This window comes from Mastigoproctus giganteus, chromosome 9, assembly GCF_048544385.1.
Source record: "Mastigoproctus giganteus isolate SK-2022 chromosome 9, ASM4854438v1, whole genome shotgun sequence".
Classification (NCBI taxonomy): Eukaryota; Metazoa; Arthropoda; class Arachnida; order Uropygi; family Thelyphonidae; genus Mastigoproctus; species Mastigoproctus giganteus.
The window spans coordinates 85,198,886-85,215,135 of NC_143583.1; the positions used below are offsets into that span (position 1 = coordinate 85,198,886).

The 16,250-nt window shown below is 38.6% G+C and overlaps 1 protein-coding gene across 1 annotated transcript in view; it reads left to right on the forward strand.

The window, feature by feature from the left end:
* The window catches only part of dUTPase (Deoxyuridine triphosphatase), an 88,293-nt gene that overhangs the window by 37,423 nt on the left and 34,620 nt on the right, over positions 1 to 16,250 (forward strand). The window contains exons 3-4 of the mRNA XM_090381520.1: positions 9,548 to 9,592; positions 13,262 to 13,336. Of these exons, the coding sequence (XP_090237646.1) occupies positions 9,548 to 9,592; positions 13,262 to 13,336 (120 nt within the window). The remainder of the gene's footprint in view (positions 1 to 9,547; positions 9,593 to 13,261; positions 13,337 to 16,250) is intronic.

The window sequence follows — 16,250 nt, forward strand, 5'->3', positions numbered from 1 at the left end:
ACTAGTCCCGATGTGTCCCAAATAACCGGAATGGACTGTATTAGTAATGGCTGCATGGTGCAAGAAAGCCTATGGCTTATGCTGCACCAGCCAAAAAAAAAAAAAAAACCCCAAATAAAACAATGGTATAAAAAAAAAAATAATAATAATAATTAATAAAAGAAAAGGAAATTAAACCTATCATCCTATGCACTTCCCTCACCCGTAGGTACTATCCAGATGACCTTTGAATTTTCCCAAACTGTCAGCCTCTACCACCCATGTAGGCAACTTATTCCAGTAATTTATAACACAGTGGCTAAAATAAAACTTCCTGCAGTCCAATCTAAACATTTCCCCCCCCCCCCAACTTGAATTTATGTCCCCTAGTTCTAGCATCATTTATAATCTTGAAAATTTCGTCCTCATTCATTTTACTGATGCCTCTCAGAGACTTAAACACCTCAATCAAAGGCGCCTCCATAGCCAGGTGGGCAGGAGCAGCAGTGCGTAGCACACGCTTCTTGATTAGACCGGGGTTCGAGCCCGTGCTCACTAAATACGAAGGATGCGGAAAAGTCAGGGAATGACCACCGCATATCCCCGGAGCAATATGGCCTTAGTTGCTAATGCTCCTAAAAAACAAATAACAATAATATCACTTCAATCAAATCTCCTCTAAGGTGTCTAGTTTCCAAACTCTGCAACCCACATTTTCTAAATCTTTCTTCATAAGGACGCCTTTTTGACGATCTCACCAGGCGAGTTTAACCGTCTTTGCACCCTTTCAAGAAGCTCGATGTCTTTCTTTTCGTGCGGTCTCCATACTTGAACACAGTATTCCAAGTGTGGTCTAACAAAGCCTTATATAATGGGATTATCACGTCCCTATCTCTATTTGCAAAAGTTCGATAGATCATCGATAGGACACTATGGGCCTTTCTTGCAACCTGTTTATAATGCTCAGAGAATTTCATGTCTGATCGTATCGTAACACCCAAGTCTCTTTCCTCCAGTACTGGGTTTAGTTGAACTCCACTAAGTGAATAAATTATTTTGGGATTACTGTTTCCCAGGTGTAATACCTTACACTTTGTTGGATTAAAGCATAGCTGCCATTTTTCTGACCATTCCTGAAGTCTATCTAGGGCTCTCTGAAGAAGCTCAGCTTGACAGTGATCATTAACTACTCTACCAATTTTAACATCATCTGCAAATTTAGACATCACGCCCTCTATCCCTTCATCGATGTCTTTTATGAAAATTAAAAACAAAAGTGGTCCTAATACTGATCCTTGGGGAACCCCACTTCTTACATCAACCCAATCTGAGGAATAGCCATTTATTACAACCCTCTGCCTTAAAGCCATCCTGCTATCCATCTAAGGATTTTCCCAGTGATTCCAACCTGTTCCAGCTTATAAAGCAACCGCTCATGTGGGACTGAGTCAAAGGCTTTGCTGAAATCTAAATAAACAATGTCGAAATTATTCCCTAAATCCAGCTCGTGAGTAACCCTTTCAAAATAGCGAACCAGATTTGTTAAACGTGATTTTCTCTTTACAAAACTATGCTTGAGTATCCTTGAGAATTTCACTTCGATCCAAATGATCCTGAATTCCACCCTTGATCATTGCTTCCATGATTTTCCCTACCACTGAAGTCAGACTGACAGGTCGATAATTTCCCACTTCATTCTTAGAGCCACCCTTATGTATGGGAGATACATTGGCACTTTTCCAATCCAACGGAATCTCCCCAGAGTCTGGTGATGCTCGCATAATTAGCCTCAATGGTTCAATGCACTCACTTGCCGTCTCCCTTAAGATTATAGGGTATATTCCATCAACTCCAGGAGCCTTACTGGCCTGTAGGCTTGAAAGTTTTTTCATTAAATAATCTTGCGAAATTTCAATATCATTAATTACATATTTTTTAACTTCGCTCCCACAATTTCCCATTGCCACAAAAGGTTTTTCATTTGTAAATATTGATGCAAAATAACTGTTGAGTTCATCTGCAACGGCAGCTGGTGTATTTAATACCATCCCCTTTCCCTTACGTAAAGGTCCGATCTGGTTTGTCCTGCTCTTCTTGGCATTTATATATGTGAAGAATTCCTTATCCCCCCCCCCCCCCCCCTCTTTGCTCTGTTTGCTAGTGATTTCTCATAAACTGCCTTTGCCTGTTGAACCTTTTCTGTGGCTGTATTACAGATCATCTTGTAGCTGTTATAGGCTTCAATACTTTTTATTGCTCTGTAACCTTTCCATGCCACCTTTTTCTGCTCAAGTAATGTGGCAACTTCACTATTCATTCAACATGGAACCCTCCTCGTGGAGTATTTTTTTTAATGGTAAATACGCATTCAAGGCATCTGTGATTAATGTTTTAAAAGCATACCACAGCTCAATTGTATTCATTCTCTGTGCAATATCTACCCAGTTAATAGAGGCCATGTAGTACCTTAAGGCATCGTAATTTCCTTTTCTGAAATTAAAACCCCTTCCTTTGCCTTTTACTACTGCTACCTCTCTCATTATCATCCACCGTAGAACTCCGTGATCACTTCCTGCTATTGGTTCCTCTACTATCAGCCCTGTTATGTCATCTGATTCATGGGTGACAAGGTCTAGGATATTCTTTTCTCTAGTACTTTCCCTGACATGTTGATACAAATAACAGTCGTCTAGTTGATTTAAAAATTTTGTTCCCCATGTCGAGTTTCCTTCCCATTTACTCCAATCAATTAGAGGCAAATTGAAATCACCCATAATAAGACATTGACGCTTACTTGCCCATTCCATTTGCATGTAGAGGCTTTCGTCATAATCTTCACAATCACCTGGTCTGTAGATTACTCCTACTCGCATTATACCTTTGTTTCCAACTATCTCACACCACACAGATTCTACACTAGCATGTGAAACGTCTGAATCCGTGAATGCTATCGTCGAACTCAGGCTGCTTCTGATAAGAAGCATTACCCCACCACCCCTTCTATCTACCCTATCCTTCCTAAATACATTATACAAGCAATACTGAAACTCATCATCCCCAATTTCCACGTGGCACCACGTCTCTGTAAGCCCTATTATGTCCGCGTTACTTGTTTTAACCAGCAGTTCGAATTCGCTCATTTTATTGATGACACTTCTAACGTTACTATATAAACAATTAAGACTTACTGTTCTTGTATATTTAACTACTCTAACACAACCCTTGAAGTTTTTTGGGCTCTCTTCCCTGGCATTAGCTACCGCTCATTTGAAACATTTCTGTCCCTAGAACATCTAGATAATATGTCCAGTTGGGGAAACAGATAAGAACTCTTGAGGTATGTGCAAGAGTTACTTTGACCAATATTATCAGATAAACGCGTGTCAGTATTACACACATCCCCCTAACTAGCAGTTTCCCTGAACCTATAAGGTATCCTCAATAATACTGGCAAAAACTTTTGCACCACCTTTATTTAAGTGTATCCCCTCTATACAAAACAAATTCCTTCTACCTACAAGTGTGGGCCATACTGATAGAAATTTCCCCCCCAAAGCCTTGCAGAGTCCTTCAAGTCTTGAGTTAATCCACAAGGCTTTTAACATATAATCCCTCCTATCGTGTCTGGGCAGAATTGCAGACACATAGACATTGTGGCCTAGCTCGCAGTATTTCCTCAGCATGGTCCTGTATTTTTCCAACAAATTGTCAGATCGTGTACGTTTAATGTCATTAGTCCCCACATGAATAATAATATTATCTTTACCCCCACCCCTTAAAATCTGACAATCTGTTGGTGACATCATTAAGAGTTGCTCCTGGCAGACATCTGATTGGTCCACTTGATATCAATGGTTTGACTGTTGATGATCCTGCTCAGATAGCAAACAAACTGAATGAGTATTTTGCATCTACATTCACACATGAGGAGTTATTAAGCTTTGAAAATGGCAGAAGGTTATCAAATTGTAGCAGTGTGCTTAATGATTTTGTAACCATCATCATCATCAGCCATTTTCAATCCACTGCAGGATGAAGGCCTCTCCAGCAACTTTCCAGTTCCTTCTGTTTTGAGCACTGGCCATCCATTTACTACCCAAAAACTCATGAATTTTATCTATCCATCTCCGTCGTTGTCTTCCAGGTTTTCTTCTAGCTCCTCTTGGGTACCATTCTGTTATTTTCTTAGTCCATCTGTCATCATGTCTTCGAGCTATGTGTCCTGCCCAAGACCATTTTAGTTCTTTAATTTTGATAAGAATGTCCTTCACTTGAGTTTGCTGCCTAATCCATGTGTTTCTCTTCTTATCTAACAGTCTGATTCCCAATATTCGTTCCATTCTTCGCTGTGTAGTTCTCAGCTTCTCTTCCATTCTTTTGGTGAGTGCCCAAGTTTCACTTCCATAAGTCATGGTGGGGAGTATACATTGGTTCATTATTTTACGTTTCAGACAAACTGGGATATTGCTCTTCAGTATGGGACTATATTTCCTGAATGCTATCCATCCAAAATTTATTCTTCTCTTGACTTCCAGCCATTTATCATTATTACAGCTAATAACTTGTCCCAGATAAGTGATTTGGTAATCACCATCAAGTATATGACTCCACCTTTTCAATTACTGCTCCTTCAATCATTATTTCCCTTTCTGTGGTATACTTGTTCATCATTACTTTTGTTTTAGCCATATTCATCTTTAGTCCAAAATCCTTACTAACTGTGCATAACTGATTAAGATTTTCCTCTAATTCTTTGGGATCGTGGCTTATGACCACAATGTCATCTGCAAATCGTAAATGGTTTAGGTACTCTCCATTCACATTGACTCCTTTCTGCGACCAGTCTAATCTTCTGAAAGCTTCCTCAAGGGCAGCAGTAAACAGCTTCGGAGATATTGTGTCTCCTTGTCGAACTCGTTTCTCGATTTTAAATTTCCTACTGTCTTTGTCTAGTCTAATAAAGGAGGTAGCACTCTCATATATTTTCTTCAAAATCATAATATATGGGGTATCTATGCCTTGTCTTTCCAGTGCCCGAAACATTGCTTTATGCTGTATGGAGTCAAATGCCTTTTCATAATCCACAAATGCCAGGCATAATGGTGTTTTATATTCATTTGCTTTCTCCATTAGCTGTGATATTACGTGAAGGTGATCCATAGTTGAGAATCCTGTCCTAAAGCCAGCTTGCTCTTTCGGTTGATTCTCATCAAGTATTCTTTCTAATCTGTTAGTAATGACCCTTGTGAACAACTTGTAGATGTGGGATAACAAGCTAATTGGTCTATAATTTCCAATTTCTGATTTATCTCCTTTCTTATGCAGCAAAACTATGACTGCATTATTCCACTGCTTAGGCATACCACCTTTTATAATGCATTTTGTGAAGAGTCATGCCAATTTTTCTGTCATGTCTCTTCCTCCCAATTTTAACAACTCTACAATAACTTCATCTTCCCCCGGGGCTTTCTGATTCTTCATTTCTTCAATGCATGTTCTACCTCATCAGGAAGAATATCGGGTATGTCGTATGTGTTGCTACTTTGCGATCCATCTTCCCCACTGCTGGCATCATTCCCCTGCTCATTGTATAATTCTTTATAGTAGTCTTCTGCTATTTGAATTATGCCTTCTCTGCTATTCATAACTACACCATTGCTGTTCTTCAGTTTCAGTATCATTTGTCTTTCTGTATTATTGCTCATGGCTGCTGATTTAAATCCTTTGTTTTCCCTCAATGTTTGTTCTACTTTTCTTGTGTTAAATCTTCTTATGTCCTCTCTGCGTCTCTTTCTAATGGCTTTGCATAACTCAGTATACTCAATTTTCTCCCTGTCAGTGTTTTTCTTGCTCTTCATTTGTCGTCTTCGGTTCATCATGACAAGTGTTTCTTGACTAATTTTTTCTTCTTTGGATTTCTTTTTCCCTATAGGTTTCTTGGGCTTTATCACTTTCAGAAAGTTGTAATATTCCTCATCGATATCTTGGTCCTGAGCAGTCTGCAGAAGCTCAAACTTGTTCTTAAGTTCTAGTACATACTGCTTTTTCTCCTTCTCCTCTGTTATCTCAAAGACCTTTGTATTATTTACTCGAGTCGGTTTTTTCCTTTCCTTTTCTACATCAATATCAAGTGTACATCTTACCATTCTGTGATCACTTCCAACATTTACTTTATTCAGGACGGTAACATCATTCACAATATATCTTCTGTTAGTGAGGATGAAGTCGATTTCATTAGTTGTTAATCCATTTGGACTCTTCCATGTCCACTTTCTGTTCACCCTTTTCTTGAAGAAAGTGTTCATTACTGACAGTCCTTGAGATTCTGCAAATTCCACAAGTCTTTCACCTCTTTTATTTCTTTCACCAATTCCAAAATTTCCTATAGTTCCTCTTTCTGCGTTGTTTTGCCTTTTTCCAACCTTAGCATTGAAGTCCCCCATAATAATAGTGTAGTGGGTTTTCTGCTCATCTAGAAGACTCAATTTCGGTGTACATTTCTTCAACCTCTTCATCAAGGCTCGATGTTGGTGCATAAATCATTATAATCTTTAGCTTGTGCCTCTTAGAAATCTTGAGTATTAGTCTTGACACCCTTGGTGATGTACTTTTGAATTTCAAAATGTTGTTTTCTATATCTTTATGGGCCAGAAAGCCAACTCCACTTTTGCTCCTTTAACTGTTTCCATTGGTGTACAGCAGATTTCCACTTGATAAACTTATAAGTGATTCATTTCTTTCTTATTTCAGACAAACCGATGATATTCCAATTCACATTTTCTAATTCCTTTTCCAGCTCTAATATCCTGGCTTCACCGATGAGTGATCTAACGTTATAACAGGCCAAGTTCAGTTTCCGTGCATGGCAGCCTGGTTGTACCCAGAGATTCTTAGCACCCTCTGCTTCCACTCTGATCCTCTCGCTGCCGTAAGAGGGAGAGTGAAAGCTGCTGGGGACTGAGGGCCATTTGTTTCATCGTGCTGTCATATCATATGCTGGAGGGTTTGGTTTTTTCCTCTTCACGCTGACCAGGCATCTTGAAGAGAACCACTCTACACGTTCGTTGCCACCTAAGTGACGTAACAGGGCTTACCATCGAGAAGGTGTGCATGAGTGGATTTTGTAATAACTGAGAGCAAAGTGGAGGAGAAATTGTTGAAGTTAAACATAAGAAAGGCACCTGGGGTGGATGGGATCTATCCAGTTATATTAAAGGAGTCGGCAAAGCAACTAAGCAAACCCTTAGCCATAATTATGAGAGCATCCTGGGACTCAGGTGAGGTCCCCACTGACTGGAGATGTGCAAATGTATTCCCAATTCATAAAGGGGGATCGAAGGGTGACACGAGTAATTACAGACCAGTTAGTTTAACTTCTGTTCCGGGTAAAATAATGGAGTCACTGGTTAAAGATGCATTGCAGGATCATCTAGACAAGACTGCAGCAATAATTCAGACACAACATGGGTTTGTTAAGGGAAAGTCTTGTCTGACAAATTTGATAGGATATTATGATGTGATTACAAAGGAACTGGATGCACAAAATAATTTTGATATCATATATTTGGATTTCAGGAAAGATTTTGACACTTTTGTGCAAGGAAGACTATTGTACAAATTGGAGCAGAATGGTATTAAGAGTAAGTTGCTACAATGGATAAAAGGATGGTTGAGTGGGAGAAGACAGAGGGTGGTAATTAATGGGTGCTTCCCTTTGTGGACTAATGTTATTAGTGGAGTCCCACAGGGTTCGGTGTTGGGTTCTCTGTTGTTTTGTATATTTATCAGTGATATTGATGAAGGTATATCAGGCTTAGTGTCGAAGTTTGCAGATGATACAAAGGTTGGCAGGGTTGTTAATGACAGTAATGGCAGTGTGCTACTGCAACAGGATCTAGATAATTTGGGCAGATGGGCTAAGAAGTGGCAACTAAAGTTTAACCTTGACAAATGCAAAGTACTGAATATGGATAGAAGTAACCCCAGAGAAACGTACCAACTGTGTGGTACTACACTTAAGGTGGTAGAAAATGAAAAAGACCTGGGAGTAATTGTGCAGTCAGATATGAAGGTTTCTGAGCAATGCAGACAGGCTGCCAGGGCAGGTCATGGATTTTTGTCAATGATATATAGGAATTTTGCTAGCAGGGAAAAGGAGGTGATTGTCCCTCTGTATAAGGCAATGTTCAGGCCACACCTTGAGTACTGCATACAGGTCTGGAGGCCTCATTTTAGGAAGGATGTAGATTTGCTTGAGTGTGTACAGAGAAAGGCAACAAGATTGGTGAGGGGAATGAAGGGATCCTCTTACCAAGAGAGGCTCAAGTTCTGGAAATTGCAGTGGCTGGAGACTAGGCACCTACGTGGTGATCTGATTGAGGTGTTACCTCAATCAGATCAACCCATAAGGCCTTGAATGGGTTGAGCATGCTGAATTCTGATGGATCCTTCCACTTGTTCAGATTACGAACCTAAGGGGGCGTAAATTAAAATTAAGAAAAGACAGATGTAGAATAGATGTGCGGAAATTTGCCTTTAGCCAGACTTCCATTTGTCGTGGAAGTTGATAGGTTAAATAAATTTAAGGAGGAACTGGACATGCATTTGGAGGGAATGGTGTGTTTTTTTTTTTTTTTTTTTTTGGCTGATGCTGCATAAGCTCATACACTTGCTGTCTTGCATCACATGCCACTACCACCACCACCACTACTACTACATACCCTGGTTTTACTCCACCTATCCTTATTACAAAAAATATTCCCTGTTTCCCTGACAATGGAGTCTCCTAATAAAACAATGTCCTTTTTAACCAGAGTAGTTTGCACTTGGTTTTTCTGTTTTGAGGCCTGAATCGGGTGTGCATCACATGGTAGATTGCTGGAGTCTTGAGTCCCTGACGAGCTCCCAGATCCATTATTCTTGAGGGCAAGCAGCCATTTTTTCAGTGACTCAAATTGTTCCATCAGTGCACCAAATTGTAGTTTAAGATCGGTGCACTCCTTACATCGATCGCAAAGAAAAGAATCCCCAGGTGAGCTATGATTAGTCACCAGGTCGACCTTGGAAAACATTCCACAGGTTCCACAATGGATTAAATCATGACTCACCCGTAAATCGCCATCGGCTATTTCCGTGTGAGTCACGATACCCTGTGACGTGTTTAAGGCAGATCTCGTAACTACCATTATAAAATTAGCTAAATATCAATGAAAATTAACTTTAAAAAATGATATCAATAATATTATGAAAATCAAACTGTTACAGGAAAACCTATAACAAAATAATCCAACAATATCTAAATAAATCACATATTTAAAAGCATTAATCAACAGTAATCCAATCCACTGAACTGAGGAGCCCTGACGAAGCACGTCCGCTCACCTCTAATGTGAGCGGACGCGCTTCGTCAGGGCAAGAGTGACAAGAGCTAAAATGACTTTACTGTTATTTGTTGTATTTCTTCATTATATGCTTTCAGTTCAGAAAGTTATTATATAGCATATGTATTTCTTAAAATGTTTGAATATTTATACACACACTTTTTTCTTTTCTTTTTTTTTTTTGATAGCTCCAAGGTCGGGTCTAGCAGTGAAGAATTTTGTTGATGTTGGAGGTAAAGTCAGAATGGATTTTCTTTCTATTTAGAACATATGAATTGAAAAATGTATTAGAGCTGAAGTTGTTACTTTATAACACTGAACAGTTCATCCTCTTATTTTAAATTTACAGAAATTATTAAAACATCTTACTTTGACAGTTTTTTTAGAAAAGTTGGAATTGAAACATTCACATTCTAATAATATTGCATTACTTGCAATGTTATTTAAATAAATAAATAAATTTTCTGTTTATTCTCCGGCACGACAACCAAGTCAGTAGAGTTTACGATAAATCGTCAATACAAATATTTATCGTATTTAGTAGTCACGGGCTTGTATTCCTGTCCTCTCAAGGAACGCGTGCTATGCACTCTCGCTCCTGACCACTGGGCTACGTCAGGCCTTGCTACCTGCCCATGCTAGGAAATAGTTTTTATTATTTTCTATCATGGGCAGGAAACAGTAAAAACTTTCATTCATATAATTTTTTGATGTGCCTTGTAAACTGTTTATCAGATATGGGTCACCATTAACAAATTTATCAAATGTCTTCTTTAATTGTATGTCCATGAATGGCTGTCCACACTGTAATCAGTGTATCAATTTGAAAGTGGACATCTTTCATTTAGCGAAGATTTTTGTTGTCCATGTACTGTTGTCTAAACCAGTGTTTCCCAACCAAAAACCAGTGGTGGACCAGTAAAGGTTATAAATATTCCACCGCAGACTGGTAAAATTTAGCGAACTACATTCAAAATTAAGAATTGTAAAATGAAAGGTAAAATAACAAAACTTTTTGTACCACCTTATATTTGTCTTTGATAATAATACAATACTGGAAAAGTTGGGCAGATGGGCTTTGAAGTGGCAACTGAAGTTTAACATTGACAAATGCAAAGTACTGCATATGGGTAGCAGTAACCCCGGAGTAATGTATCGACTGTGTGGGACTACATTGACAGTGGAAGAGAAAGAAAAGGACCTGGGGGTAATTGTGCAGTCAGATATGAAGTTTTCTGAGTAGTGCAGACAGGCTGCCAGAGTAGATCATGGGGTTTTGTCAATGATATACAGGAATTTTGTGAGCAGGGATAAGGAGGTGATTATCCTCTTGTATAAAGCAATGGTCCGGCCACATCTTGAGTACTACATACAGGTCTGGAAACCTCATTTTAAGAAGGATGTAGAGTCGTTGGAATGAGTACAGAGAAGGGCAACAAGATTAGTGAATGGAACAAAGGGTTACTCTTACGAAGAAAAACTTAAGTTTTGCAAATTACAGTGTCTAGACACTAGGCACCTGCGAGGTGATCTGATTGAGGTGTATAAGGCTTTGAATGGATTGAGCAGGCTCAATGCTGATGGGATTCTTCCTCTTGCTCAGATTACAAACCTGAGGGGGGCATAGAGGTTTGCCTTTTTGCCCACTATATTGTTGATGATGCCATTCATATGATGCTTTGATACATCCAGTTATGAAATAACCATTGCTGTTTGCTGAACTTTTAAATTTTGTCAGTAATGAATATTTTTGCCTCATTTCTTTTTACATATCAGTAATAAATTCATGTTCATTAATATCAGGTAATTGTATATATTAGTTTTCTCTTAAATATTTGCATGCCTTTGGTTTCACAAGCATATTTTTATTTGTAGTAGAATAAGAGAAATTTACCTCAATATGATACGTAGAACAATTCCACATGATACTTTCCAGAAATTAAAATGAATAAAAGATTAATGCAAAATGATTACAGTAAAAAAAATCAATTGAAAACAATATAAAAATTAATTAAAAATTCAAAAAACAATTAAAAAATTAAATAAAATTGATTTAAAAAAGTTTAACGTAAATTTTGAAAAACTGTTTCTTTCCTTGGAAACTAAGTCAATAAATTTTCTAAATTTCATGCTTGGGAAGCGAATAAAATCCAATTTAACATCTATCGCAACCCAAAACACTGGTATGCTTCTTCATTATAACAGCTATCACCCATTTTCCTAGGCGCCTCCGTAGCCAGGTGGGAAGGAGCAGCAGTGCGTAGCACATGCTTCTTCATTAGACCGGGGTTCGAGCCCGTCACCACCAAATACGGAGGATGCGGAAAGGTCAGGGAATGACCACCGCATATCCCGGAGCAATATGGCCTTAGTTGCTAATGCTCCTAAAAATCAAATAACTAACTAACTGTAGCCAGGTGGGTAGGAGCAGCAGTGCGTACCACGCGCTTCTTGATTCGACCGGGGTTCGAGCCCGTCACCACCAAATACGGAGGATGCGGAAAGGTCAGGGAATGACCACCGCATATCCCGGAGCAATATGGCCTTAGTTGCTAATGCGCCTAAAAAAAAAAAAAAAAAAACATTTTCCTACAGAAGATCTATTATCTTCAATCATGCCTATAAATATTCAACAACAGAATCTGCTTTAGGCTCAGAAATACAGATATTAATCAATAGATTTGTAAACAGGGGTTACCCTCTTGCTACAATAAATCGAATTAGGGTATAAACTAAGGATAGGATACAAAAAACTACACCAACGAACAATAGTAACAACAAAAAATACTTTATTTCTGTCCCATATGTTGAACAGTGGTACAAGCAGCTTAACAGATTCTTTAAAGATACCGAATTTAAGATTGTGGCCAGACCAATACGGAAATTACATGCTATACTGAACAGTCACTCAGTCCTTTCCTTTTTTGTGACACAGATAAATGACAGTATGCAATATTTTTTGCAGTGATTGTGACTCATCTTATCAAGGATCTACACTATTCGCGCTGAATATGCAAGTAAAACAGCATTCGTCCTTGGTGCAGGCTTCTTGTTCAGCTTTGTTTGTTTTGTTATTTGGTTTTTAGGAGCATTAGCAACTAAGGCCATATTGCTCCGGGATATGCGGTGGTCATTCCCTGACCTTTCCGCATCCTCCGTATTTGGTGGTGACGGGCTCGAACCCCGGTCTAATCAAGAAGCGTGTGCTACGCGCTGCTGCTCCTTCCCACCTGGCCACGGAGGTGCCTCTCTTGTTCAGCAGCGTCAGAATTAGCCTTCCATGCTGTTAACGAAAACCATACATTTTTATTTAATGAGAATAAAATACTTAGTGTCCAACATAATTATACGAGATTATTAATTGCAGAAACCATTGAAATTAAATTACACGAGAATTATATTAACATTCATCATCCATATCTAATCTCTGATTTGTGATCTTTTGTGTGCCTGCGTGAAGACAAATAATCACGGCCTTTCACACACATGCACGAGAACAAACAATCTCTATTTAAGGTTCAAGCTCACATACTCCGCAATTTCCATTCCTGTGATCATGGCATATGGTCGAAAAGCACTGTCTGCTTCAGGAAGGAAATTGTTTTTCAAAATTTACATTAAACTTTTTTAATTAATTTTTGAATTATTTTCAATTGCTTTTTTACTGTAATCATTTTGCATTAATCTTTTATTCATTTTAATTTCTGAAGAGTATCATATGGAAGTGTTCTACGTATCATATTGAGGTAAATTTCTCTTATTGATATTGATACAACTACAAATATTGATATCAACGCAGAACGTATTGAGCATCATAGCTCTGTTTATATTCTATCATAAGCATCTTTTTGTACAAAGAGAAAGGATTAATAATTCTTCTTTCTTTTTATTTTTTTTTTCAGCTGGAGTCATAGATGAAGATTACCGTGGAAATGTGGGTGTTGTTATTTTCAATTTCAATCAACATGAATTCAAAGGTAGATAATAATTAAGTTGGCAATGCTTTTCTAAAAATAAAATTTAAAATTATTACATTGATAAAAATCTAACTTTTTAGCTATATCATGATAAAGTATAACAAACCCTTGAAACACTAATTGGTACTATACAAAAAAGCAATATGGAAATAATGTTATAAAATCTTGAATTTTTATTATTTTATCAAGGCATATCTTGTAATTTATGTGCAAAATATGCCATAAAACACTAATTTTTTTATAGAAAAAACTAACTATAACATGCATGTTCAGTTGCAGGTAACATGTACATGAAGAAGTTGGAATACAGAGTAGTCATTAAATTCTTCATCAAAGAAGGCAAATTTATTGATGAAATTTATGACAAAGGTGTCTTTTCATTATGTTAAGTTGAGCTCTGGAGGAAACAGTTCAAATGGGGAAAATGAGTTACTAGGAAATGGTCAAAGGATTCAACCTTAAATGTGTGAAAAAGTGGAACTGATGGTGATGAAAGATAGAAAACTTAAGGGTGCATAGACAGCCTCCAAAACGGGTATATTAGAATCAAGTGTTTTGTGTGTACTTCATGATAAACTGGGAAAGTCAAAGGTTTGTTCTTGGCACATTCCAGAGACGTTGACTTGAGAGAGTTGGACAAGAATCTCAGGAAAATTGAAATGTGGTTTTTTTTTAATATCTGGAAGTTTTGTTTAGATTTGTGAATAAGGATGGAACTGTGATCTGCCATTTGGGAACCAGAAACTAAGCAAGAATCCTACAAGTGGAAACATCATGGGCTGCTCCCACAAAGAAGTGCAAGACTCGTCAATCTGCTTGGAAGATTGTGTTGATGTTTTTCTGGGATTTAGAGGATTCTACTTGTTGACTACATGTTCCACAAGGCTGCAGTCTCTGAAGTTTAGGTTTCAATTCAACATTATACAATTGTATGACTTCACAAGAAGAATAAATCTGGAAAGGTTGCATGTGGTATTCAGTTGCTGCATGGCAGTAGTAGTAGTAGTAGTGGCACGTGATGCAAGAAAGCAAGTGTAGGAGCTTATGCAGCAGCAGCCAAAAAAAAAAAAAAATCACACCATTCCCTCCAAATGCCTGTCCAGTTCCTCCTTAAATTTATTCAACCTATCAACTTCCACAACGACAGATGGAAGTTTGTTCCAGCAATTAACCACCCGCTGGCTAAAGGCAAATTTCCGCACATCTATTCTGCATCTGTCTTTTCTTAATTTGAATTTATGCCCCCTTAGGTTCGTAATCTGAACAAGTGGAAGGATCCCATCAGAATTCAGCGTGCTCAACCCATTCAAGGCCTTATAGACCTCAATCAGATCACCGCGCAGGTGCCTAGTCTCCAGCCACTGCAATTTGCAGAACTTAAGCCTCTCTTGGTAAGAGAATCCCTTCATTCCCCTCACCAATCTTGTTGCCCTTCTCTGTACACGCTCAAGTAAATCTACATCCTTCCTAAAATGAGGCCTCCAGACCTGTACGCAGTACTCAAGGCGTGGCCTGACCATTGCCTTATACAGAGGGATAGTCACCTCCTTTTCCCTGCTAGCAAAATTCCTATATATCATTGACAGAACCCCATGACCTGCCCTGGCAGCCTGTCTACATTGCTCAGAGAACTTCATATCTGACTGCACAATTACTCCCAGGTCTTTTTCATTTTCTACCACCTTAAGTGTAGTACCACACAGTTGGTACGTTTCTCTGGGGTTACTTCTACCCATATGCAGTACTTTGCATTTGTCAAGGTTAAACTTCAGTTGCCACTTCTTAGCCCATCTGCCCAAATTATCTAGATCCTGTTGCAGTAGCACACTGCCATGACTGTCATTAACAACCCTGCCAACCTTTGTGTCATCTGCAAACTTCGACATTAAGCCTGATATACCTTCATCAATATCATTGATAAATACACAAAACAACAGTGGGCCCAACACCGAACCCTGTGGGACTCCACTAATAACATTAGTCCACGAAGAGCAGCACCCATTGATTACCACCCTCTGTCTTCTCCCACTTAACCATCCTTTTATCCATTGTAGCAACTTACCCTTAATACCATTCTGCTCCAATTTGTACAGTAGTCTTCCATGTGCAACAGTGTCAAAAGCTTTCCTGAAATCCAAGTATATGATATCAAAATTATTTTTTGCATCCAGTTGCTTTGTGACCACATCATAATAACCAATCAAATTTGTCAGACAAGACTTTCCCTTAACAAACCCATGCTGTGTCTGAATTATTGCTGCAGTCTTGTCTAGATGATCCTGCAATGCATCTTTAACCAGCGACTCCATTATTTTACCCGGAACAGAAGTTAAACTAACTGGTCTGTAATTACTCGTGTCACCCTTCGATCCACCTTTGTGAATTAGGGACACATTTGCATATCTCCAGTCAGTGGGAACCTCCCCTGAGTTCAAGGATGCTCGCATAATTATGGCTAAGGGTTTGCTTAGTTGCTTTGCCGCCTCCTTTAATATAACTGGATAGATCCCATCCACCCCAGGTGCCTTTCTTATGTTTAACATCAACAATTTCTCCTCCACTTTGCTCTCAGTTATTACAAAATCATTAAGCACACTGCTACAATTTGATAACCTTCCATTTTCAAACTGTAATAATTCCTCACGTGTGAATGTAGATGCAAAATACTCATTCAGTTTGTTTGCTATCTGAGCAGGATCATCAACAGTCGAACCATCGATGTCAAGTGGACCAATCATATTCATCCCCTTCCTTTTAGAGTTTATATAAGTAAAGAAATCCTTGCTGTTTTTCTTAGCATCTTTTGCCAAAGATTTCTCGTAATCCGCCTTCGCCTGCCGAACCTCCTTTGTGACCTGATTACAGACTAGCTTATATCTGCCACAGGCTTCTGCGTCGCCTGATAATTTATATG